General features: G+C 43.3%; 2 protein-coding genes across 2 annotated transcripts in view; both read right to left on the bottom strand.

The window, feature by feature from the left end:
• Positions 1–4,992, bottom strand: part of MSH2 (mutS homolog 2) — a 55,608-nt gene extending 50,616 nt beyond the window's left edge. The window contains exons 1-4 of the mRNA XM_049833842.1: positions 4,769–4,992; positions 1,828–1,982; positions 1,146–1,424; positions 434–580 (exon numbers count right to left, since the gene is read on the bottom strand). Coding sequence (XP_049689799.1) covers positions 434–580; positions 1,146–1,424; positions 1,828–1,982; positions 4,769–4,988 — 801 coding nt within the window. The 5' untranslated portion in view covers positions 4,989–4,992. The remainder of the gene's footprint in view (positions 1–433; positions 581–1,145; positions 1,425–1,827; positions 1,983–4,768) is intronic.
• A 6,847-nt stretch (positions 4,993–11,839) lies between these two features.
• EPCAM (epithelial cell adhesion molecule) lies at positions 11,840–17,858 on the bottom strand. Its single transcript, XM_049833923.1, has 9 exons — positions 17,510–17,858; positions 16,885–16,995; positions 16,005–16,245; positions 15,633–15,698; positions 14,343–14,406; positions 13,855–13,956; positions 13,493–13,687; positions 13,058–13,099; positions 11,840–12,361 (listed from the first exon to the last, which is right to left on the bottom strand). Exons 1-9 carry the CDS (start codon positions 17,574–17,576, stop codon positions 12,320–12,322), a joined length of 930 nt encoding a protein of 309 aa, XP_049689880.1. The 5' UTR covers positions 17,577–17,858; the 3' UTR covers positions 11,840–12,319.
• Between the last annotated feature and the right edge of the window lie 8,583 nt (positions 17,859–26,441).

Raw genomic sequence — 26,441 nt, 5'->3', positions numbered from 1 at the left:
CAAAACACAAAAATATTATCATAAACATTACTCTGTTTTCAAATACTAATTTTCCTGTCATGCAAAATAATTGAAGTATTGTACTTCAGTCCTTAGGCCAGATAGATTATGCATAGGAAACACCTCTTGTGCACAGCCTATTTGCTTACCGGAGTTTACTACTTTAAAAGAGGTAAGTGAGGGGTTTTCTCATTTCTTTTCCAGTACTCCTGGAATCAAACTTTGACACAGGCTCAAGCTGAGCAGAACTGTGAAAAACTTCAGCAAGAATGTAGCTTAATATACCACAGGTTGTACGATATACTTTCCCAGAAGTATGGGAATCCAGCATAAAACAGGACCAGTGAGGACAGAGGAGATCAGCTCACAACAGGTGCACACACCACTCTCCTTCTAAAAAACAGGAACACATTAAGCTTTGCTCTGTGCTCACCTGCTTTTCCATCTCTGGCAATGCTGCGCTATTCATTTGTTCTTCTTTTTTTGATTTTAACAAGCGATTGAGATCCTGAACAATATCTTTTGTTGTGAAATCTGCCTTCTTCCTGTCTGTAATCAGGATTCCTCCCCTCTGAATGACCTGTTGTCCATAAACACACAGAGTTATCAATTACTTTCAATATTCAAGGCACAGATGTTCACCACAGAAACAAACCCTGACAAGAGATTTATTTACTGCTAGGTTGCAGAGAGAAGAATGACAGACAAGATTTTACATTTAGAACAACTTCTGCGGATTAAAATGCAAATAAGTCAACAGTCAAGTAATACATTTTGAATGCGTAAATTAAAACTTCAAGTTAACATATTGCTGCTCCATTTTCCATAAATGGCCTCAGTTGTGGCAAGGGAGATTTAGGTTGTATATTAGGAAAAAATCTTTTACTGAGAGGGTTGTCAGACATTGGAACAGGCTGCCCAGGGAAGTGGTTAAGTCACCATCCCTGGAAGTATTAAAAAAGCGAGTAGACGGGGTACTTCAGGACATGGTTTAGTGGGCATGGTTGATGGTTGGACTTGATCTTGAAGGTCTTTTCCAACCTAAATGATTCTATGATTCTAAATCATGGAGCCTAGCTAATAGGCTAGACTACAGCCTTTTAGATAAAGTTTTGTCTAGCTGTAAGCCACAGTGGTTCCCTTACTTGTCGTAGTTTTCCCATTTCTCCTGCAGTCTCTCCTCCCGGTAGCACACACTCCTTCGGTCCTAGTTGAACCAGTAGAGCTTCAAGGTTTGAGAACTGATCATTATCTGGAAACTCACAGACACTCAATTTTCTCAGCGTAGCGTCGACATACCCCACTCCTACCACTCTTTGTCCATCAGTAGTAGACAGCTTAACACCCACAACCCCAATGGCTGTTGACATGTCATTGTTGGCAAAGAGAACTTCCTCAAACTGGGCAAGATTTCCTGGAGAACCCTATTTAGAAAAGAAATACACTTTTAAAGAGTGTGCATATACACACATACTTTTTTTTCTTTAAAATGGACAACTGATAAAACTAAGTACTGAACAATCCATTAATATGAAACATACATCTGTTCTATTTCTTTTAACTATTAAAATTTTACATATCATCTGCACAAAGTAAGCTACTTTAGGTTTCCTTTATTTCCCAACCTATGGCAAAGGTACAGAAGAAGTTTGTCCAGCCTTAGAGCAGTAGAAAATACAGGCACATTCAACAGACTACACGATTTACCACCATACCACCAATGTCAGTCCCTGAAAATCCCAAACCTCCAAGCTGAGGAGCTCAGGGAAAGAGTTACGGGTTTTTTTCCTTTCATCTCACATCATAAAGAAAGGTTGAAAATTGTACCTTGTATGCTAAATACCAGTCATTTTCTTTGATAGATTTACTCCCTGCTTTGTTCTTGTAAACTTCAACTCTGTAATGACGAACCAGAAGCAGATCTCTCACAAAAGATTCAAAGTTCATTTTACTAAGCACAACACTCTCAAGCTTCTGAGTTCCTACAAAAAAGGAAAAAAGAAAATTATGAGATACCTGAATGTGTTCATAAAGTTTATTTTCTGTAATCAAAATCACCAAGAACAGCCTTCAGGATGGACACTATTCTAGTATCAAAGAAGCAAACATGTAAAATCCATGAAACAACACAAACCCACAACTTTCAACTGGTTAATATTAAGAATGAAGAAAGCATACTCCCCATCCAAATAAAAACAAAGTTCATTTCCAAATTTCACTAAATCTATACATACATATATACGAAGAGCTCTGTTCTTCTCACAATTCCCTTCTTACAATATTCTCGATTTGGTTTTCTAATTAATGTTTCACACATTTTAATCTGAGCGGTGGAAGTCTGCTACAGGTTTTCCTTCTGGGTAACATCTTTTCTTTCCAGGATAAGCCACTTCTGTTGACAGGACAGACTGTCACCCTGTTTGCACTCAGAAGATGGCAAGACACACATGCCAAGACATTTCTATTTCCCATTTATCACAATATATACTGTAAAAACAACACATTCTCAAAGAAGTTCAAAAGTTTACATTAAAACCTAACTTAGAAAGTGCCTAATTGACAGACTTCTTGCTTCTCTCCCTATAAGGGTACAGGCAGATGATAAATTGAACAAATTTAATTCCATACAGCTGCCAAGAGGAGCAATACCACTTCTACCTCCCCACCTCCCATGCTACCTCTGGCAGCAGCCTACTCACAGAATAAGATAATTCCACTATGAAACAAATTGTGGGTTTGGGGGGGTATATCAAGTTTCCTGCCAGATCAGCAAGTGGAATTAGCTCAGACTGGTGCCAGACACGAGAGCTAGATGACATATAAAGTAAGCACAAGTGATAAATAGGGATTATCACATCCCCCTTTTCAGTAGCCTGCCTTTATCACATTTGAGGCTCTTCCTCCCTTTACCTGAAAGATGTTAATCAGCGAACTTCCACACCCATAAGAACTTATGGGTTTATTTTAAATAGGATTTTTCCCATTTTCTTTCCTCTTCTTTCCTCAAATCTCTAGTAAGACTTTTTTTTGGAAGCAGGTAAAAAACTAATTCCACATAATTAGGCTCTCTTTCCAAGTGAAGAACTGTCCAACAAATTACAATTTTTCTTTTTTTCAACTGAGACTACGTAATACACTAGCAACAGGCAGCTGAAGCTCACGTGTGCTTTTAAATCATCCTGAACGAAAAAAATGTAGTTTTATGCTGACTTTTAGTTGGATATGCTAGATAGATAAGGCTTTAAAGGTTTTAAAACCAGAGCTGACAGCCACAGGCTTACATCTGTGAAATTATCACTTTTAAATGAAATAAAAAATAACAGTCATGCATGTGTTTCTAGTCTGGAAGACATATCAAATTCTACACTTAAAACCATTAAGCTCTACAACTTCTCCACAAGTTGTTTTTTCATGAGGTTTTCTTGGGGTTTTGGGGAAGGCGTCGGGGGTTTTTTTGGGTTTTGATGTATTAGCTCATCACTTGCAACAGAAAATGAAATGCATATGAAAATGTCATTCTCTTTTTAATGCCATTACATACACACACACAAAATTCACCCATAACAAACAGGTTTATTTTGCAAAGTATGAGCCAGTAACTTTGCAACATTATGTTCCTTGAGATTAAGAATAATACTGAGGTTTGCCTCCTCTGACAAGATAGTTTATCCCGACGCTCTTACATCCAACATTTGCAAGCTCCACTGTCTTATACCAAGAGATAACAAATAAAAAGTGACAGGGGGCGGATGGAAGAGAAAATCTTATGCAATACATTATTAAATGTTATTTACTTCTGCAGGCCATCATTAGTCAAGCATGACATTGCCATTGTTTACCTATCACCTGCACCACAGAACTGCACGAGCCCCGTCCTCAGTTATCACAGAAAGTACCGCGCAATCATCTTCACAAATGGAAATCTAGCAACGCGCTGGAAAAATGTTATTAACTGCCGTTAGCCTATGCAACATGTTGTGTTCAACTAACTATCCACATCTGACAGCCCTGTAGTATGAGCTTATGTGACAAGAAGCACACACTGAGAACCGTGCTTTCTGCTGTAGATACCTTCCTACGTTTGTACACCTACAGCTGTCACACACGTCCTACTCAGAATGGCTACTAATTATCACTTCAAAGCTGCGAGAGGCTGAAGAAGAGAGATTTGCATTCAGTTATGCCTGCTTCCAAGCTGCAATGAATCAGAGGGGACATTAAAATCCAGAGACCTCTTAATGCCTCCCTTCCCACTCACCGACCCAGAGCAGAGCCGCAGGTAGCAGCGCAGCCTTCGCTCTCAGCCAACACCCGGGGTGCTGCAGGCCTCACCGATTAACGGTGACCTCGAGCGGGGAAAAACCAGCAGCGCCTCACGCTCTCTCGCCCTGACAAGGCCCCGGTCTTTGAAAAAAAAAAAATAAAAATGACGCCACAGAGAACTTAAGCCCAAGGTAGCCACGAAATACCGCGACCGAAGGCGAAAAGAGGCCTCGTCCCGACCCGAGTGACCCCCGGGAGGCCTCGCCCTGGAGAACACGCCGCTCCTGTCAGACCCCGGCACCCACGGCGAGACCCCCGCCCCCCTGCGGCCACCCGAGGCCGGGGGCCCCGCACCCACGGCGAGACCCCCGCTCCCCTCCGGCCACCCGAGGCCGGGGGCCCCGCCGCCGCCCGCCGCTCATCCACAGCGAGGCCCCGGCGGGGAGGTGGAGGCCGAGTCCAACCCGCCTCCCCTCAGACCCGCGGGTCCCGTCCCCGCACCCACCCGGTGCCCCCGCCAACTGGCGGATGACGGCGCGGGTGCGGAAAAGCTCGCGGGCGGCCAGCCGCGCGTCCGCGCCGTGCGCCGTGTAGTAGTCGCCGCGCTCGAAGAACCGCACGGTGGTGTCGGGCTTCTCGGGCAGCGACAGGACGGCGCGCACGAAGCCCGCCTCGGCCCCCGCGCCCTCCGGCCACGCCACCTCCCGCGGCGGCTCCACCGCCATAGTTGCAGTTGCAGTTGCAGTTGTTGCTGCTGCTGCTGCTGCTGCTGCTGCTGCTGCTGCCGCCGCCTCCCGCCAACGGCGGCCGCCGCGCGCGCGCGCCGATCCTCCGCCCCCGCCACCGCGCAGGCGTGCGCGCCTGCACCCAATCGCTGCGGGGCCTGAGCAGCGCGCCACGCCCCTCCTCGCCGCTATTGGACGCCCGGACGGGACATGGCGGGTGGCCGCCTGCCTTGTGGGAGAGGGAGGGGTGCGCCCGCCCGCGCGCAGCGCGCTGCCATGGCAACGGCGGGGCGGTGAAGGGCCGCTGCCTGCCGCCGGGCCCGCCGCTCACCTCTCGGTGGTGGCGGGTGAGGGTCGCCGAGACCTACGCGACCATCGGGGTTTCGTGTTTGGGGGCGATCTCCTGTGAGAGCCGGAGTAGGCTAGGCCTCGTTCGCGCAGGCGTGCAGTCGTCAAAGGTCTCGGCCCAGAAGAGGATGGGAGGCCCGGGGCGGCCATGCTGAGGTGGTCGCTCGGGTTACTCGGTGAGGAGGAAGGTGTGCGGTGTGAAGGCCCGCAGGGCTCAGCGTGCTGAGGAGCTTCGTAGGCTGCCAGAAGGCAACTGCTGTGACAGCCTGGCTCGGACTGCCCCTGAGGCAGAAGTCTCTGAGGTAACGGGCCCTCCTCTGCTTACAACGGGAATGGTGTCCAGAGACCCCCTGTCCCACCTTGGGCAAAGAGAACGCCACTCTCGCCCTCCTTACAGGGCAGGGATCACTCCTGCCACACAGTGCGAGGAGCAACGTGGCTAATGGCCAAAATAACCCGAAGACCTGACCCGCATGTACACACTGAGGTCACCCAGCTCAGGGACAGAAAGGGCACTGTCTGACCCGTGCTGCTTGGAGGGATCCTGAGCTCTGGCTACAGTGTGGTCCCAAAGTGCTTAATTTTTTTGCTTTTTCATCACCTTTTGGTTGCACTGTCCTATGCAATTTTTTTTCCTTTTGATCTAAAGACACAAAGGAATAGAAACAGCATAGGTATATTCTAACAATCTTTCATTCAGTGATGATTAAGAAGAATGGGAAACCCAGGTTTAATCAGCTAAATCAAGTTGTTTTTTTTAATTTGTTTTGTCTTGCACCACTTTTTCCAGTCAGTTCCAAATCATGATTCTTGTACCCCAATTCAGTTGTCTACACCTTATCATCGATAGTCAAAACAGCTTAGAATTGAAGAAATGCCTTAGCATTTCTTGTCTAAATGCTTATCCCTTCTTCTAGTTTGTCCATCTGGCTGCTTCAGAACATCCACTTGTCTGCACCCCATTGCTTTTTCTCTCCATTCCACCCTATGTTACCTCAGCATTTTCTATCTCATCTCCCAGCCTTCCTCCTTCTTCCTGGCCCACCCCTGGTGCTAGCTATGACATGCTTTTGGGACCTCTTTCCCTACATTTCTCACCTGACTTCGCTGTTCTTTCCACTTGGTGAATCACTGTGCTCATCTTTAATATTTCTTGGTGTCAATAGATGCTTTTCAAAAGGCCCTTAGAGGTTCACATGAGGAGTACTTCAGGTTTTCACACTAAACCATCCTTTTACCACTGGGGCCACCCTGATACCTCAGTCTGAAGGTGTTGCCATGTGCTGGCTGTCCCTCCACAGGGAAGGCTTTGGCATCCCCACCTCTGCCCTGTTCCTGCCCAGCGTCACCCTGGGCTGCCTGTCCCCACCTCAGCCTTCCCCACCCAAACCCCAGTCCTGTACCTCTGAGGTAATGCAGCTTTTCCAGAAAAGGCCTTTAAAGCCCTTTTGCAAACGCACACACTGAAGGACTGCAGACGGTTCTTGGGGGAAAAAAGTCCAATCTGCCTTCATTTGACTTAGGAAGGAAGAAGCAAAGCATAAGATCACTAGAGCTTTGACAGTTTTGTAGTTGCCTAAAATCTTCCTGTTATCTCCATAATAGTTGTAAAAATGACATCGCTCTGGCAGGGCAGTTGGATTTATTTTCAGTATGAGTAAGTGTACTTTTCCTAACCTTATTTTCAGAAGTAGCTAAATTATCTTGTCTGATACTTCTCTCCACCAAAAGTGTTTGCTTGCGGCCGTACTCATATAGGAAAATTCATCCTGAATAATTGTAATTTAGCAAACACATAACCTTCTGAAGGCACTCATAATGTCAGGCAACCTTGCCAAGAGGTAATAATACCAGGTCAGCCCAAAATACACATTCCAAATTGCTGGGAGTGCTTGTCTTTGTACATATCGATGACTACAGATAAGGCAGAAGATAGGACAAAAGGAAAAAAAGTGTCCAGTACAAACAGCTGGAGAGGAGGTGGGCTCCAGGGACCTCATTACCACCTTCAAAAGAGATAATGTCTGTTAAGCTGTAATTGCTGCATGTTGCAGCCCTTCCTTCTCTCTCCTCTGGGCTGGTTACACCTTTTCATTCAGCAGTTTGCTCAAGGCAGTTCTTCTGAGCTGCAGGCTCCCATTTACAGAAAGTCACCACCTGAACTGGCTGCTAACCTTTTAGCCTGGTGACCGCAGTCCGTGAAAAACGTTTCTGTTGTGACATCTCTTGCACAAAACATCACTGGACCTTTGCTCTGAGCTTCTGCCATTTTCTTTGCCCCATCTGTTCTTCCAGGGCAGCTCGGTGCACAGGCTGGTCTCTGCCAGGTCTAACTCCGAATGGGGACCATCTCCCCGTTACCAGGCTTGGTTGCTTCACTGCGCTGTTGCTAACAGAGTGCTTCCTGCTTTCTCCCTTGCCTACCAGGAGCAACCGGAATGAGAAGATGGCTGCAATTGTTACACACATGGCAGGTGGAAAATGGATACGAATCTAGACCTTAATTACTTTTCTTGCCTTCTTATGCATAACTAGCACATACAGAAAAGTTGCAATGGCTTTTCAGTTAGGAAAGTGGATGTCCTTTAACCTCTCTACAGAAAAAAAAAAAAAAGAAAAAAAATCCTTTTTCACGAAAGGTTAATTAGTACACAAGTGTGCGATCAGCGACAGATCTAATGCTTTTGAGTTGGTAGGGACGTTACTGGAAAATTTTGTGTTAAGACTGGTGGGTATGTATGTATAATGCAGCAGAGACTTAAGATAATATTAACAAGATAAGAATATTTAGTTAATGTAACTGAAAACAGAAAATGTGGCTGTTGCCTTGTAAAGGACCTTTTAACTTTCTCACATGCGCTTTCTTCACTCAGATCAGTTCGGCACAGCCATGCCTCTACTTTGCAGGCACCTGAACCTGCAAAGGTTCTGCAGTGCATTTAGGGGTTATTAGAGAAAAAGACCACTTCTTACATGTATGAAGTTCTTACATACTGTAACCTATTAAGTGTTGTCTCTAACATTACACACCACTTCCTTTTTATCTACTACCCTCTCCCTTGCATATGTCTACCATTGCATGTCACTGCTAAGACAAGGAGGACAAAGATTTAAGCAAAGTTCATAAAACTCTGTGAGGATGGGCCCAACTATCCCCAACATATGAGCTACCCCTACAGCGTGCCTGACTGCCCGTATGACCATCAACAGACCTTTGTAATATGACTGCAGCCTCTCCTGGGAACTACTAGAATTCAGTAACTAGCAGTTGTAAAGTTGGGGCAGTGAAGCTGCTGGCATTTTTAGTTTTCAAGAATATTTTTTGGGCTATGTCAAGTAGTCTCAGTAATCCTAAGTCACTGTATATTATAGCAATCAAAGTCCAGCAGGAGAGGATATAAATAAACATGGTTCACAAACAATGTTACTTCTCTTACCAAACTAATTATGATTGTTCAGGAGGGTAATGAGCATGCTACTGTCAATAGGCCCTACATACCCAACACCAACCTTTTATTTTGTAGTTTCGGAAACTATGCTTAGGGATTACTTGGATCTTTGGAAGAAAGTTACATAGACCTTATTGGTCATGCTTTCTCAAATATGTTATTTGCATATCCTCTTCTAAAAAGTCTCTCATTGTCTTTGTATAAACATTTATTTAATTTTGCTCAGCAGTAATAATAATATATATATGCTAGTGTAATAATTCATAAGGAAGTAATAGATTTGCATCTGCCTATACAAACACTATTTTCCCATGTTATACATAGGCACTAAGAGAAATATTTTTACTAGGGTTTCTTGTACAGTTTATGTCTATCCCCTCTCTGTAACAAAAGATCTCATTTATTCAGTCTCAAATTATTTAACTAATCTTCAGTCTACCTTTCATATCCTGTATCACCATTGACATTACATCAAAAAAGAGGGAACATGGTATCGCAATTTTGTGTAGAACTTTAGATTTAAAAAACATGATCCTTCATGGAAGGAAGTTAATGAATTAGGCAGATGGATTAAAATATTTACCTTGTCAAAAATGCATGTAGTGACTAATACTCTTTATTAAGTTCTATTGGTTTGTTTCTTTTACAGAAAACTTTTTAACTTTGCTGAATGCTTTCAAAGTATTAAAACAGAGAACATTTAGTATTTTGCTATTTAATACCATATTATTTTTCAATAGCAATCATTTTTGCCAGCAGTTCAAAGCTGCTCTATACATGAGAAGAAACATCACATGCGTATGTGGAGAGTTGGCACTGATAGTGGCTTTTTTTATTTCAGCACATTAGTCTCCTGTAGCCATAAAAAAACCCTACAAAACACAATAAAGCTGCAGGATGCTGATACACTAGTTCCTCAACTCTTTCCCCCCTCATCCTTTTCCATTTCCCTATATATACACACTTTTATGCAGCTGCGCTGTTGCACAAGTGCAGTGTTTGGTAAATGGAACAAACCAAAAGCCAATATAAAGGTCAATAAAACCATTTAGAAAAGGAAACTAGGGAAAAACCTATTATTGACCACCATTTTGAGAGCTGAGCAGCATAATGTTTGTACCATAGTAACTGAGTTTAGAGACAGATCTAGTACAATCCTTTCAGTTGTGGATTTAGTTAAACTGTCTTCTATTTTTGAATTAATTTCTGTAAACTTTGTGGTTTTCTAACCCCTTGGCTAGTTTCAGTCAAATTTGACAAGAAGGCTGTATTAGAGATAGTAAGCCCATACAAGTATCTAACATGGAAAGCTCCATTAGGTAAAGAAATTGAAAAGGATCTAAATGCCTTCCTCTACTGTGGGAAAAGTAGGGAGAAAATGATTTTCAAACAAACCAACTGGGACAAGGTCCAGGCCACACAGCAAGTACACACCAGCCTGTCGAGTCAGCACATGTGTCGCTCCCGCCCAGCCACAACACAGACATCTCTTTCCATTCCACAGGCCAAAAACAAGGTATGAAATGGGGATGGAGAAGGTAGGAAGAGGAGGAGGAGAGGAAACAATAGCATTATCATCTTGGGGAGAAAGAATGGCAAGGATACCATATTGTAAACTTTTAAGAAACTATAGGATGTGGAGATAGTGAAGAACTGGTGAAGACAGTAATACACATGACTCAGCAAAAGGTAAGCTTACTGAAAACTAGACTTTAACAGCTTACAGAATCATATGAAACTCATCATATCTCAGCAGACGACCTGCATACCTGGGGAGAAAGGGAGTGGCATATTTTGGCAGAGGGAGAAACAGCCCTACAGAAGCTGTCACTGAAAAAGCACCTGAAAAGCCTGCAAAGCACTACGGTAAATTCCCTACCCCAAGATTGTTGTGCTTAGCAGGAGCAGCAACTCAGAGCAAATGCACGCCTCCACTTCCCAAAACATGCTGTAGACTCGAGAAATTTAGTAAAACCCAAGGGCTGCAGCAGCTCAGCACACACCCCTGAGTTCATAGCACTGCAAGTTGGAAGACCCACAGGAACAGTCGCTACCTGCATTTCAACACCCAACACAGTAACACACACATCAGCAACCACCTTGTCCAAAGGCAGCAGGTATACTGGTGACCCATGACATCAGAGATAGATTCAACGCAGTCCAGCAACAACATCCCTATTGTATTTAGCAGAAGCACACAAGCCCTCTAATGGGGTGTGTTTCACATTTAATTTTATGAACATGGTATGTAGAATATCCTCTCAGTAGTTTATTGTACTTTTCCTGTTTTAGGCGGGGGGGGTTCAAAAGTAACACCGCATTAGTAATAAGACGTGTCATTCAGTTCCTTATCTTGTATCTCATTATTTCTTTGGCAACAGGAGTTACAGCATTTCCTTTATAAATCAGATATGCTGGACAGACTACACATGTTTACTTGCTAGCCATTATCATTACATAGATTACTGACGGCCAAGGCAAGCTCTTTTATCCAAAGCTCTGGGAGGTAGATAGCCCACATAAAGTTTGGTCAGGCTCTGCAACAGTAAACACTAGTAACAGCAGAAAAATATTCTAGCTGTGCAACAACTTTGCAATGGATAGCTATGCAAATCACAGTAATGGTGTAATAGCTCTTCCCCAGCTCCACCACCAGATGCCAAGTCTACCCACCCCCAAGCCTACACCAGAGATGTTCTAGATTAAAGGCTTGTTTTATTATAAATACTTACATAGCATTTGAAAGAGCAGTCTATGCATTCCTGAAATTGCTACATTCACAGCATGTTTCTGTTTTATACAAACAAGCTGTATTTTATCATTTTACTCCTGGTGCACATTAAGAGTGGAAAATAGGATAAAGCATACTTCTCACAGCTTTAAGAAAAAAAGTATCATAGTAGTGATATATTAGATGGGTAATACAACTTTGTTAATTGGAGTTCTAGAATATTTTCACCTGTTCTGAGGTTGCTTGCTTTAAGGAAATATTATACTGCTGAATTTTTAAGCATAGTAGCTTGCAGATCATCATCAACATGGAAGAATTAGAAGCCTGTTTCAAAGTTTTATTAAGTCATAAAAAACACCAGGACCAACTTCAAATATGTACACACAGCCATAAAAACATCATGTTCAGTTATACAGGAGACACTCTCATTACAACATGGCTAAAAAAAATCATTATTTTCAATAAACCTCCCACAAGGGTAAAATAACTGTTGTAAGCACATATGCTCCAAAACCCTAGTAACAGCAGTTGTCAACTCATTTCATCATGACAAAAAAAAAAATTAAATCAGGGAGCAATAGTTAAGTTTAACTTGAGCAAGATGGGGCATTTAAGATTTAACTCTCAACAAATAGTAAAAGTAGTAGCATGGTTACCAGTCTTGGCTGTTAAGAGTTTTAACAATCACTAAGCGAGCACAATTGTCTCCCTTTCAGGAAGAATCTCTTAAGAGTTAAGATCCATGCCTCCAATGTTTCTGTTGTTTTCTTGTTTGAATCTTACTCCATCTTCAGCTGATTTAGTTATGCATTCAGTCCTCTATGCATTTCGTTCATTTCCTTTACCTGGAGGGGAGGAGGTAGAGGGAGATCAACATTGTACTACTTCAACATGAAACCCAAGAAGTCAATAGGACTTAACAACCCAGATATTCATTAGCAAAGGGGTTTGACGTAACACTAACAGAATCAAACACTCAAGGACCACTATAACACTTCGGCCTTTTTTTTTTTTTAATTAATAAAAAAAAACCCACAGCACTCTGGGGTGTGTGCAGGGAGGAGACCTCACTATTTAGCTACAACACCCTTTGGATTCCTTTACAAAAGGCTCTACACTTGGGGTGAAGCACCACGTGCACTAATACCACTTGTTACTATTCCATTGGAAAGTAATTCTTCAATAGAAACTGCAAGCTCCATGCAAATACCTCAAGTAAAGGTCTTCATGACAGAACAAGACTATCACTATTTCCTGTGGAATGTATAGCCTTTGCTATAGATACGTAAAAAGAGTAGTTGCTGTCAGCACCCCCCTCCACCCCAGGAAAGGCAGATCACCAGTTGCCTTTGAAACTAGTGCAGAACAAAGATGGTGAACTACATAGATATGCAAACCAGTTACAGAATGTGAATACTTTCAGTTTCGTTGAACACATCTGAAGCACCTGAAGCAAGCTTTTAACCTGCAACAAACTCAGGAGTTACTGGATTCTGGCCAACCTCCTCCCCGCACATTCACCATAAACAGAAATTAATTACCTCTGCTTTCACGTACTTCCCTTTCCTCCTCCTTGTGAAGACCTGCACGAGAAGGACAGAATAATTGTGAAGTTTTATTTAAGTCTTGACTTTATCTGGTTGTGACTTTAGAACTCCAAACTTGAAGCTGTCCCTTTCCCATGCTTCCAAAACAACGTACGCACACAAAGGGCTGTCTGTCACTCAACTACTCTAAATCAGAAAGCAAGACAGGTACTTTCTTCACCTCAATGAGTTTTTCGTAATGCTTCTGTTTTCCACACAACACCCTTCAGTCATAACCTGAAACACTGATGGTATGTCCACCACCTCTTTCCCACCTCCCAAGTCTCAAAAAAGCAGCCAGTTTCTATCAGAGTCCAATTACCGTGGTATGTTGTTATTTCCCAAATTACACTATTACCCATTCTGCTTGGCAGCTTTGTTAGAACTTACCAGAACAACAATTGCAGCAACTATTGCTACTATTACTACTACAATGACAGCAATGAGGCCAGGAGTCAGAGACTTCATGGAAAACTCCGGGGCTATTTCATCAACGTAGTAGACCACTGTCTTCTCAAAACGCAGTATTTCATTATCAATGCTGACATTTAGTCTGTTGTTATGAAAGATGGAGTCACCTTTTACCTAAGAACAGATAGGAAAAAAGAGAATTGCTAGTTCACATTGTAATAGGCGTTCAGCTAGGCACTGCAATAATTCATCTTGCTTTAGGCAGTACACATTTAAAACTCCTGAATGCAATACAATACACACATCTAGTCTTTGGCAGTCTTTACTCATGACACACTTACATCTTTTTCGAAGTAGTAGGCCACATCAGCTATATCGACATCTCCAGAAGATTTCTCTGAGGAATTTTGCTTCAAATCAATAGTAATGTAAGGTTCTTCATACTGCAAAAAATATAGTATGGTATTAAAAAGGAGATAGTTTAAATCCAACTATCAAATACACAGCAAAATACTATGATCCAAATTGAGAACTCACATCCTGAATCAAGTTTCTGGTACTTGTTCTCAAGCCAACTGCTTACAGCATGATTCAAATTCCACTTTTTAGTGAAGCAAAGCAAGAATTCATCTATAGACTGAGGAGAGCAATATGTAATTTCTCAGTATTTCAGTTCAGATACAGCTATTTGCTAGCTGCTCAGTAAGTGACACTATTTTGAGAGCTTACTGTAAGACTCATACTGTACTGCATTAGTCAAATGAGTTTTCAAAGTTATTCACAACAAAATAAAATTCTGATCCTTTACTAAAAATTATGTGCCTCTTACCAGAACACTACTTATATAGCGCCCATCCAGCATATAACGATTGGTAATTGTTTCCTTGAAGAATCTGCAGAGACATTAAAACCACAGCTGTTAAAAACAGTACTATTTTTACACATCTATTTTCAGAAGCAGGGAATGCTAGTATAATTGGATTTTTTTCCTGCAGTCTTTCTATGGTGGGTTGACCCCAGCTGGCAGCTAAACCCCCACTTAGTCTCTCACTCACTTCCCCCTAGCAGGATCGGGAAGAGAATGAGAAGAGTAAAAGTAAGAAAACCAACCAACCAACCTCACGGGTCAAGATAAAGACAGCTTAATAAGTGAAAGCGTTGGGTGGGGGAAAGTGATGCAAAAGCAGTCACTCATCACTAGCAGACCTATGCCCAGCCAATCTCCGAGCAATGACTACTTGAGAAAAAGTTCCCCCCAGAGTTATTGCTGAGCACGACATTATACAATATGGGGTATCTCTGGTCGAGTCTGGTCAGCTCTCTCTGCTGTGTCTCCTCCCTACAACTGCTTGCCCACCCCCAACCTACTCACTGGGGCAGCAGAGTCTGAGGCAGCCTCGACGCTATAGAAGCACTGTTCAGCAACAGCTAAAACATTGGTGATTTACAAACACTGTTTTGGTCACCAGTCTAAAACACAGCACCATACCGACTGCTACCAAGAAAGTTAAATCTATCCCAACCAAACTCAGTACACTCCCATTATTAAGTTGTACTACGAGCTCTGTGAAATCCTAACAGCAAAGACACACTTACTAAAAAATACATACATACATCAGTGCAGTGTTAGAGAGAAGGGTTTGAACAGTTTTGAGTTCAGATGAGGAGCTAGAAAGTAGCACCATTTGTTTGTTTGCGGGGGTGTCTCATATCTACAAGCACATTTTTCTTGCTATATGACCTCTGACAGAGAGAAGTAGGATTTTATTTTAGCCAAAAAATAGCTAAACCATCGTTCTTCTCATGCTGCTTCTATGAAGTCCCTCCACCATCTCAGACAGTTTATTTTTTGGGCAGTTTCACCTTATTAACTTCCATTTCCTTCAGTATATTGACTTGATAAGAAAAGTAGTGGTCATTTTTAAATGGAAATTCATCTTATTGGCAGTTAATTTATTTCCAATAAAAATTAAAGCAATTCTATGAAGGATCTGTAGGTCACTTCTAAGATGTCTTATAAATGAGTTCACAGGTTTGACAATGCTTTTAAACGCTTCACTGTGTACACAAGATATCTAGTAGCACATGCAGACATTGTCATGACATTATCATCACTTACTTCTTTAAAGATTCAGTGTTCAGGGGAGCATTTCTTTCAGCATGTTTCATTTCAATGATGATCCACCTGAAGTAATAGGCAAGTACAATGAATATTCTTAAAGGACATACATATAACAATGCATACTAAAAATCTAACCCCCAGGAAAAAAACAGAGCAGTGAGAGGAAAAAAACCAAAGAAACCCCCCTCCAAAACCCTTCAATGTCTCCTTGTTACTGAAGAAAAAAAAAAAAAAGCAGCAATAAATGAGCATTTATTGCTCCATCCTCATTCATCCCCAGCGCATCTTTAATACATGTAAATCCTCTATAACGCAGAACCTAATACAGGAGTGTTTTCATGTCACAGCACACACTGTTGAAAGACTTACGTCGTTCTGACTAATTGACTGCACTTCAAGTCTGCATCATGTTTGTCAGTTCTTCTTACACCAGCCGTATTCACGCACCAACAGGTGCTTCCATTGCACTGCTTTGCCTTGAAAACACCAGTACTTTCACACTCAGGATCATAAAGGCCATCAGTATCTTCAAATGCATCTTTTGGTTTCTCACGACGACCTGATTTTGAGCCTGTCATTTCTGCTTTCATCAACAGGCATTTTGAAGTTACTAAAAATAACCAGAAAGTCACATTATGCAGCAAGTTCAAAACAGAGTTATCGGTCTGTAAAAACACAAGGTTACATCAGAAGCAAGTAGATTTAAAGTCATTACGAGGAAGAGCAGGTCCCTAACACATAGGTGGTGCAGGAAGTCAACACAACTGTGGTACGTCAGCTTCTGAAGCCAAATGCACAAGAAGTCCAGCCACCTTCAATTTCGTTCAGCCAGAGAATCATTTACAGCTTAGCTGAGCTCAAACCGAGAGTAAGGTCCCAATACAAGGCTCTTTCACCTCTAGATTTGTAGGAAGATGTGATATGTGCTTAGAAGGAAACTAAAAATTAACCTTACGAGGAAACCCTTACCATTAGAGACTGAATATTAAGGAGGATGGGGGAGCCTGCATCAGTACAAGCGTACACACATCCACACAAGCTACGCAGGAGAAATCCTAAACACTTATCTTCCATCGCCAGTTGACCTGGAAGACCAGGAAGAAGCCTTCCTTCCTTGCTACCACTCTTCCCCGGAAACCCCACGGTCATTTTCACATATTCCCTCGAGTTTAGTTGGCACTTTTCCTCGCCGCTGCCTACCAGAGAGCACACCCAGGCCAAGCGCAGCCGACACGCGTGCTTTACTCACAAGTGTCGCAGTTCACATTCGCAGACCCGCCGGAGCCGACCGAGTCGCACCAGCAGACGCCCTCAAGCAACCTGCAGTTGGTGACACGCTTGTTCGTCTTGCAGATGCACGCTGAAAGAGAAGGGCGGCTGTGGGCGCGCATACCCCCAGGGAGGTAGCCGGGCACCCGGGGGCATCACCACACGGGGCTCCGCGGGCGGGAAAGAGAGACAATGGCGGCCCCTCACCGACCGCAGCCCCACCGCTTCCCACCTCACCACCCGCCCTTCCCTAGGGAAAGGCGAGAACTCCCACCCCGACGTACTGGCACCCCGAGGGCCCTTCCCAGGGGCTGCCGGGCCCCTCCGGCCGCGGACAAAGGGACGCGGAGAGCGAGCGGGCGGGCGCCCCTGCCCCCTCTCCTCACCTTCCCGCCCGCGGGGCGGCCCCTCCCCGCCTGCCAACGGGCCCGCGCCCCCGGCGGAGAGGGGGCGCCATTTTGTGGCGCCGTGAGGAGCGGGACGCCCGGCGGGGCGGCTCGGCGGGCGGCGGAGGGTGAGGGAAGAGGGGGGTCACAGAGCGGGGGAGCCAGGTTGGGGGTATGTGGGGGGGTGTGCAGGGCGGACAGAGAGGTGCGGGTACTCACGGGTCTGTTGAGCGCAGGCGACGGCGCAGAGCAGCAGCAGGAGCGCAGCCCCGCAGAGCGGCTTCATAGTTCGGGCCGGCGGCGGGGCGCGCAGAGACCGCGGTAGGGAGAAAAGTCTTCCGAGGCAAAGTCCTCCGAGGCGCGGGCGGAGGAGACCGGAGCGATGCGTGCGCGGCGGAGAACCGATGTGGAGCCGCCCGACAGGTTCCGCAGGTGGTGGTGGCTGTGCCGCGCCCTCCCGGCTCCGGTTACACCTGGGACGCGCAGGGGGCGGTGGCAGCGGCTCCTCCTCCTCCCGGGCCGGCCGGGCAGCGATGTTAAACCGCCGCCCCCTCCCCCTGCACCTGGGCGAAACTGGATGGGGCAGGGCGGCTCCCCGCTCCCCTCCCGGCCCGGCCCGAATACAGCCTCTTCCGCAGGGCTGGGGAGGGAGAGCAGCGGCCCCTGAGGGGTGGGAGGGAGAGGGTGAGGGTCGCCCTGAGGTGCGGTCGGTCCCGGTAAAGGGGCTGTGAAACCGTCTTGCCCGCGCCGGAGGGGCGGTGGGATGGGGTCGTCGTCGGGGAACCGAGGGACGGCCGCCCCCACCGTCGAGGAGAAACTGTTAGTCATCGGGGGAAGCTCCCCGGCCTGTTTGCTTTGCGGGGCGGGGAGGCCGTCCCGCATGGTGACACACGGGCCGGGGGAGCGAAGGCGCCTCCTCTGCCGGCTCGGGGGTTCCCGCTACCGCCGCTGACCTTCCCCAGGGCCGGCACCGCGGGCAGGCCTCTTCCACCGCCGGCAGCCCCGGGAGGGCGGCCGGCCCCGAGGCCTTTGCCCTGGCCTTGCCGCCGCCGGGCCCTGCGTCTCCTTTCCCTCAGGAGAGAGGCGGGAAGCGGCCGCAGATCGCACTCAGCAAGCTGAGAGCCAGTAGTGAATACTCACACTTAAGAGTTAGTTTTGTTCACATCCAGTAGTGCCCTTTGAACTACTCTGTAAGGACTTTGTGTTTAAAACAAATCGTGATAATCCCTCAGTTAACTTCAGAAAAAAACAGGACCCCTATCTGTACACGCTAGATCACTCTACCTTAGGACTGCTCTGAAGAGAGTCACTTCTGATGCTGCAGTATCTGCGCTTCCTTGCTCAGAAAAAACGTAGTCTTTGGGTGCTTTGTCTCTGAGGAGCAGAGCTTTGTGGGAACAGACAAAATGGTAGGTAGTGTCAGAGCCTTGTGAGGTTGCCGAGGAGGAAACGCGGGAAAGCCTGCTGCAGGTTTTAAAATGGCTTTCCAAAGTGTAAAAACGATGCCAAAACGGAAGACAAAAGATGGGTATGGTACAGTGAAAATACATTCTAAAGCTTTTTTTGAGTTTATTACTTAAGTTAAAAAAATATGCATAGATCTTTCTGAAAGATATATTAGTGTCCTAGAAAAACAAGTTATTTTAGTAGAGGAGAAAACCAGAACGACATCCCTCCAAGTCTGTTCCTGCATTTATGAGAGATCAACAGTTTCCAAAGACTTGAAACTTCCTCTTATCATTGTTTACATTTGCTGTACAATAAAAACATATTGCTGCTTTTGTATGTGCAGACCTCAGTTAACGATACTGTTTAAAACCTTTGCATGTTCTGAAATGTAGGTACAGGTTAGCTATCTTTGTGGTTTTGTCTCTGTGCACAGCTGGTTTTGTGTTGCATCTTTGGTTTTGTATTTAGTGTTGTCTACAGTGCCTTGCTGAAATCTGGTAGGTGCGCTTTCATGTGGGTCCAGCTTAAATGACTGTGTTTTGGGTCTGTCTGTTCCTGGTACAGCCTGAATTAGACTTTTGCAGCATTTATCCTGATTCTTCTTGAGCTTTTGTGTGGCTTCTTAATACTGTTCTGATACACCTGTCAAAGACTTAAAATAAGAACATAATCTTAGCAATGTGAAAACTTGGGAAGACTTCAAAGTCCCAGATATGGACTTCTCGCATTGCTGCTGTCAAATGATGGCATTCTTCAGAAAGTTGAGCAGGATCAATAGGATCAGAAGTGCCTGCCTTTTTGTAAAGCTCTTCTTCTGTGTAAAAGTGCTGGCTTATTCAAGATGAGAAGAGTTACCTTGTTGTTATCAAATCACCAAGCTGAACTACGTAAACCTTGATAATAAGGAATAGTATATTTTACGATAGGCTTTTGCTTTTTTTTTTTTTTTTTTTTTAATACGTAAATGTAGAAGAGCAGAACAAGCTGGGTACATGCTAATCCTCTTTGTTCTCCTGGCCTTTGTCCTCTGTTGGTAAACCTCTGTGCCTAGTTTTAAAAATCCAATCCTTAGTCTGCAGTCTTGAAACCTCATGGTGGCTACTACCAAAAGTAGCACTGCTTCTTCAGCCACCACCAAATACTTAACACGTCTTTGTTGTCAGTATACAAAAAATAGCCATAACCTTTAGTGTCTGAGGGTCAAATGGTCTTAGGGTATTTGTGTGGACTAAAGAAGCCTCTTACAGTGTGTTTTGGCTTTTTAGTGTGACCCATTATGCTTTCCCTGAACTGTTAGCTATCACCTATAGAAAGCCATACCATAACTGTGGTGCAAAGATAGGTGCACCATGTTGCTTTTTGAGGTACAGCATTTAATTTGGCTCTGATTTGCAGGAGCTAATAAAGAGCTCATTATCTATAATTTCCCCAGGTTTCCAAATCTGAAGAAATCAGTGTTTAAACGTTGCCCAGTATTGTAGAAGCAGAGAGAGTTGCTCTACATAATGTCATTCCCCAGCAAAGCAATGGAAATGAGGGACCATTCACAATAGCGTTAATCTTACCCTCTTTCCAGGTTATTTTGAGGGAAGCTTCCCCATGGAATCAAAGCCAGCGAAGCAGGCATGTGGTGGAAAAGACAAAAGGGCCCAAGTATCAAAGTATCATTACACAGATACCTCGGTGTCTAGGGGGTTAGAAGGCAGTGTCTTTTTTGCACTTTTTGTGGTGATACATAACTCTTCATGCTGGAATACGTGACCTTATTCAATAGCTGTTCTATATTAACTTTCCTCAGTGTACAACTCTAAAGGTAAGGCCTTGCTTATTGGTTATAAACAGGATAATTTTATCAACTGTTGGAGATACCTCCTCTTATCAAATAACTGAATGCTGATTTGGCAGTGCAGTGTAGGCTAGTTGTGGTTTACACTTATTAAAGCATAATTACAGCTCAGACAAATTATAATTTAAATGCTATGAGCATATTACTGGGTCTATCATACAACAAAATGAAAAGTTTTGATCACCAGGCCCTAGAGAATATGTAAACTTACATTAGAAAAACTCATGTGATCTGTATTTTTCAACTTTTGCTCTGTAATCTACAACTGCTCCAGATCTGTTTGGAGAATAAAGTTCAATTCACTGAAGTACTCAATAACCACTGACATTGACTTCAGTGAACTGAATCAGATCTGGGGAGATAAATCCAGCTCTTTCTGAAGTCGGTAAGAATTAGTGTGATACTGGGATCTGGCCTAGGTCTTTACGAGGTCATTTCCAAGTCTTTCCTAGAAATTAGGTAAGGGGGCTTTGTGATACTTCCCAGGCACAGAAAAGGGACAGAATCTGCTTTCAGGGAAAGTTGCAAGGATGTATGAGTCACTCCTGAAGTATCAGGAAATGATGCGAGGTGGGGCTGTGACATGCACTGTGATCAGCAGATCAGACCGATGAGTGGAGAGCGCATTATCAGGGCCATTGGAGTATTTGGCAATCTAGCTCTGAGATTTTTCAGAGGCTGCAAACCTGATCAGTTTTGGGTGCACCCTTCTGAAGATACCAAAGTCTTGTCCCTTAGAAAATAGTCCATGTATTATACCAAATTGCTAAAGAGTCTTACGAGTGTTTTCCCAATAAAATCACTGACTTTTGGAAATTCATGATGACTTTTAACTGGTTAAGGCTTACAAAGTTAGAAACAACCAGAAACAGTCTTATGCTCAAAAGCGCCAACAGGTTTTTTGGGCAGTAGGCATTGCTATATACATTATCTGTACTATAGACTTGTTCAGGAACTTTTTTTTAGGACAGCTTTAGAATGTTTGTGTTCAACTGTTTTTGCAGACTGCACCATCTGCATAGAGTGAAACCTTGAAAGGACTGTAGGAAGGGGAAAATATTCAGAAATTTTATACAGTATCTTGTCCATGATGTGTTTCTGAAGATTCCATGCCTTCACAAATTGATACAAGCTGCTGCTCAAAGAAGCGTAATAAAACTGGTGCTTCTGCATATTTTATTTTTCCTGCAGGTTTGAAAGCCACCATATAACAGGTAAGTATTGTTATATTGATTTGAATAATGAGAACATTTGGAGTCATGAAATGTTTTGACCATATGGAGCTGGTCAAATATAGAGCCAATAAGAAAATAAATGAACGGTCATGTGTCTTTCTGCTAGACTTGAGTGTCTCACTACTTCTGAACACCATAAAAAAGCTAGTTTACACATTTTGTTTATTTTGGGCCTGTTTCTAAATCATGGCTTTTTTTTCTTTGAATAATAACACAGTTAGTAAACATAACTACTTTTGTGTATTTTGCTGAAATTGTCATACACACTGGAGATGGAAATTAGTTCAGAGGCAGTGGCAATACTCATAAAGCTGTCCTCAGTATCAGAAGCCTACAGCCTGGTTCTCGATCAGGCTGGAGACCTCTGAAAGTAAGAGTATCTACTAAGAGGTAAAGGGCTGTTGGTTCAGGGGTTCATAAAACTAGACAGGGTGTAGCCACAGGAGAGAAATGCTCATGCAATTAGTGTATGTTCTATTTGCGTCTTTGAAGATTATAGAAACCAACCTGTCTGATACGTTGAGGCATCGTCACCTCTCTGCCGTGGCTTAGTCTTAACTCCAGTGGGTGAGGTCAGTAACAGGCTTGTCATCCTTCTCTACCGACTGGAAAATACATCTCCATGGCTCTTATACTGACAGCATTTTTTAGAACATCTATTGTCAACGTTCAAAGCTGCTTAAAATGCGTAGCATTAGATGTAAAAACCTTAATAACTCTTCATCCAGACTACTTTGTAGCAGAGAGGCAAGCCTATTAATTTCATACTGTGCCCAATCCCTCAGAACACTCACTGGTTTAGCAGGGTTTGGAAAGGGCTCAGACGAAAACACGGAATCGCAACTTGTACTAAGAGAAGCTCCATTTACACTAAAATTGTTTCCATTCTGGCCTCTAAGATACCTTTTTTTTTTTTGGCCTTTTAGCCATTCTCTGTGAAAGAAGATACAGATGGAACTTTGTCAAAACACTTGTTAAAAAGTGTTTGAGGGAGTCCCAAATAGTTTTTAATGTGTTTTATCGCATGACAACATCTCTGCGCTGTAGGCAGAACCCAAGCAGCTGGTTATACAGACAGATAGTTGTCCCGTCTCTCAGTATGGTGTTATCAGAAGGCATGTCACGTACTTTTTTCACAACCTGAAGGTGTCTGCCATTAAATTTGCTTGTGTCAGACTTGTCTGTATGTACCGGTTGCTACAAGGCTAGCTAGGGTGTGGATTTACAGTATGTCAGGGTAACCCACAGTAACAACCTATGGAGACAGCTGTACCCAGCAGTAAGCAGAAGACATTTATTCCTCAATGAAAACAGGGTCACAGCATGCACTCAGGCAGTTTCCATGGTACAGCTAACATGCTGGAAATCCCCACCCACTCTTGCCTCACTCTACTTGCGTGTGTAGTCATAACCCAAGCAAAGGTGAATAAATACACCCATGAGCTGGGCAGAAAAATCTCATCCCACAAACACCATTTAGTGTAACACAATGGACAGCAGAAAGTGGGGTTAAGGGAGCCAGGTGTTTCATAGCTCACAGAATGCTTCCCCCCTCTCCTCGCTGAAATAAATTGCTTTTGTGTTGTGACTACTTTCCTAGTTCAAGAGTTTCCCGTATTTTTTCAGTTAGCAATAGCTGTTACCAGAGTTCATCTGTTTCTCTTTGCACTTTAATTTACAGCCCTTCTACTAGTGATTTTATTGGTTCAACCTCTGAGGGAGAGAACTTTTACAGCTTGTGATTACTGATCTCAGAGAAAAAAGAAAGCTTTTTGACCTGTTGGAGTAATTATAGAGCCCATTGATTCTTGGGAGGGGCGTTCAATGTTTAACAAACTGTGGCAACTCTTAGTTTAACCATGTGGAGCCCGGACCATTGGATGGGAGTGGAAAAAAAAAGAAAAATCCAGGCTTTCCAGCTCACATTTTAACTTGCCTGGGTTTAGTCTCCAATGGGCTATCCTTGTTCTGCCTTGCCACTCCTGAACTCGAAGCTGTTCCTTTCTTAGCAGTATGAGGGGACTGGAGCCAAACTATTTGCATATGAAAATAATTTTCCCTTACTTCAAAAATTATAGCTACATTACTCTTGATTAATCCTTTCATGGGGTGAGACTTCTGAATGCTGTGCCATGAAAATAAGGCTCTTGACAATAGAGAAATTGTCCTGTCTTAATTACTACTATTGTTTCATATTATAGGGGCTGTGGTCAAGGACAAAGATTCAGTTGTGTTCAACAGCGTAACAACAGAGAATAAATAGATACCCTGTGTTTGAAAGAGTCTGTTATCTGAATTATGTGACCAGTAAACTAAGAGGTAAATCTCAACTTTGGAATTGGAAAATGGGATGAGAAAGGTTTGATGCAATTTACAGATTTTGCCCAGTTAAAGAATCATGTCAGCTAGCTAAGAGTTTGAAGGCTGTCACCTATTCTTCATCCACTCAAATGGCTATTGTTTTAAAAAATACTGTACTCACCTTCAGGAAAAAATTTAGGACAGTATTTTGAAAGCAGCAAAGTTTTTCTACTTCCAATCTTCCTAGATAAAAAGATGTATTTCCTGCATAGTAAGTTGCTTAGATCTTTCATGGTTTTGTGTACTAATGTGTGCATATATATTACATCAGTGACACTATGCATTTGTGTTATTCACTAGGTGTGAATGGAATATTTTCAGCTAATGTGATTTTATAAAAATGGTTTTTTAAGTAAAATTCTTGAAGTTTTATTGGTTCAGCTACATTTTCATCAAGCAGATTTTTGTAGTCTAGGGTTTGCTAGTTGTGTCTGTGAGGAAAGAGTAGAAAAATACAAGCTGAAGAGTTCGCATTTTTTAATGCAAATATAGACAATCCAGTCACTCTGCACATGCGCAATACACCGGCAGCGCCCAGGGCACGGCCGACACACACCTGTGCCTTCCTCCTGCACCTGTGTCTCGGGAAGCCTGGTGCTCTTGGCAGCTGGAACAAATGACTCCAGGGTCACGGTGGTATAAATGAGTCCTGTTTATTAGTGCTCTTTGCACAATACAGCGTGAAGAAACAGCGTGGGCACAACTGAGTAAAAAATAACCATGGTTATTAAATACTTGCCAACACAAAATACAATTTCCAGTGGCTTTGAAAAGTTAGAATATGGTGGATGATGTCAGAAGTTTCAAAAAAACACTTAAAGGGGTGCTGTACAGTTAATCTCCTTTCCCTTTAGCATAAAATATGCATTCAGAGTTTTGAGTTACTGATGTTGAGAAATACATCATTCATCACTTGCCATTTTGTCACATGATGGTGCAGACCTAATGTAGTCTATCTCGTCTATTTATTTTGACAGAGTAATGGGAACTCTTCAGATAAGACTACTTTGTTTCACTTACAACCAGCACAGCAGTGCCAATCCTTAAAAATAAATCTTAAAGGCTTCCACTCTCTGCTTTGAATTAGTTGACTTCATACAGGATGTATCGGTCTATTTACAGTAGAAATGAACAGCAAGTTCAAACTTATGTCCCCAGTACTTTATGGAGATTTGCTGCTGCAGAGCACTTGGCTGTTTTGAAGTATGCAGAAGCAGCAAGTTTAAGCATGCACTGTGTTTGCTGGCAGCCTTGACATTCTTTTACCATTTGCTGTGTTAGGCTAGTCAGTACACTTCTTGTTCACTACATAATTTCCAAGTGATTTTTTTTCTTCTAGGTCCTGAATTTCTCAGTACCTGAGAATAACTACAGCTGTTCTTGGAAAACTCTGCTGTATGCTTAGAAGCTCTTTTGAAGTGAACAAAGCTGAAAACTATTTTCCTGTCCATCCATCAATGACATACACTTAAGTGGCACTGGACCATTTGAAGTTCTAATCATACATTTGTCACAAGCAAGGATTTAGCTGTAAGGCACCCTTCCAGTATCCTTACTACCTCAAGTAGCAAACAGGTAAGGCATATGCAGTCTGTTACGCTTAGTCCTAGCCCAGGCACCATGATGCCGTAATGATTTGTTTCACACAACTCATCTAAATCCTTACTTTCTCTTCCCACGTAAAAAACAGGTTTCTGGTGATAGATGTGGCTTCAGGTGGTTTATCTGTTCCTTTTTAATTTACTGAAACTGGTGTGACTTGCTATACCCTTTATTCTGAGTTAACCACATGTCCAAAGTTGGCTTTTTAGATAAATGCTTCAGTTTCGTTATGGTCTTTAGGAACTGAGCTCTCAGCCTGCATGCATTTCATCTAGAACAGATTTGATTGAGAGGCTGGGTTCCCCCCGAAAAGGTCAGGAGTCATCTCTACAGGGAAGAGAGACTTTTTTCATCCTCTATTTCACACTCTGCAGTAAGTAGGGAAAGTCTATACTTGAGAAATAAGTATTTTATTTTGAACAATGATCTCTATTTAAAAGAATCAATGCTGCTTCTTCATGACTTTGAAAAGAAATACCAGGTGTTCTTACTACGGTACTTTATCTTTCACTGGAAAGTTCACTGGGAAGGATATCAGAGGCCAAAGGCATTTGTTTTCCTACCTCACAAATATTAAAATATTAAAAAAAAAAGTACATATATCCTAAATATAATTTATTAAAATACCAGCCCTGTGTTTTTCTTCAGTGATGCTTCT

This window comes from Accipiter gentilis, chromosome 30 (assembly GCF_929443795.1).
Source record: "Accipiter gentilis chromosome 30, bAccGen1.1, whole genome shotgun sequence".
NCBI lineage: Eukaryota > Metazoa > Chordata > Aves > Accipitriformes > Accipitridae > Astur > Astur gentilis.
The sequence above is the reverse complement of the archived record's forward strand: the minus strand, read 5'-3'. Positions and strand labels throughout refer to the sequence as shown.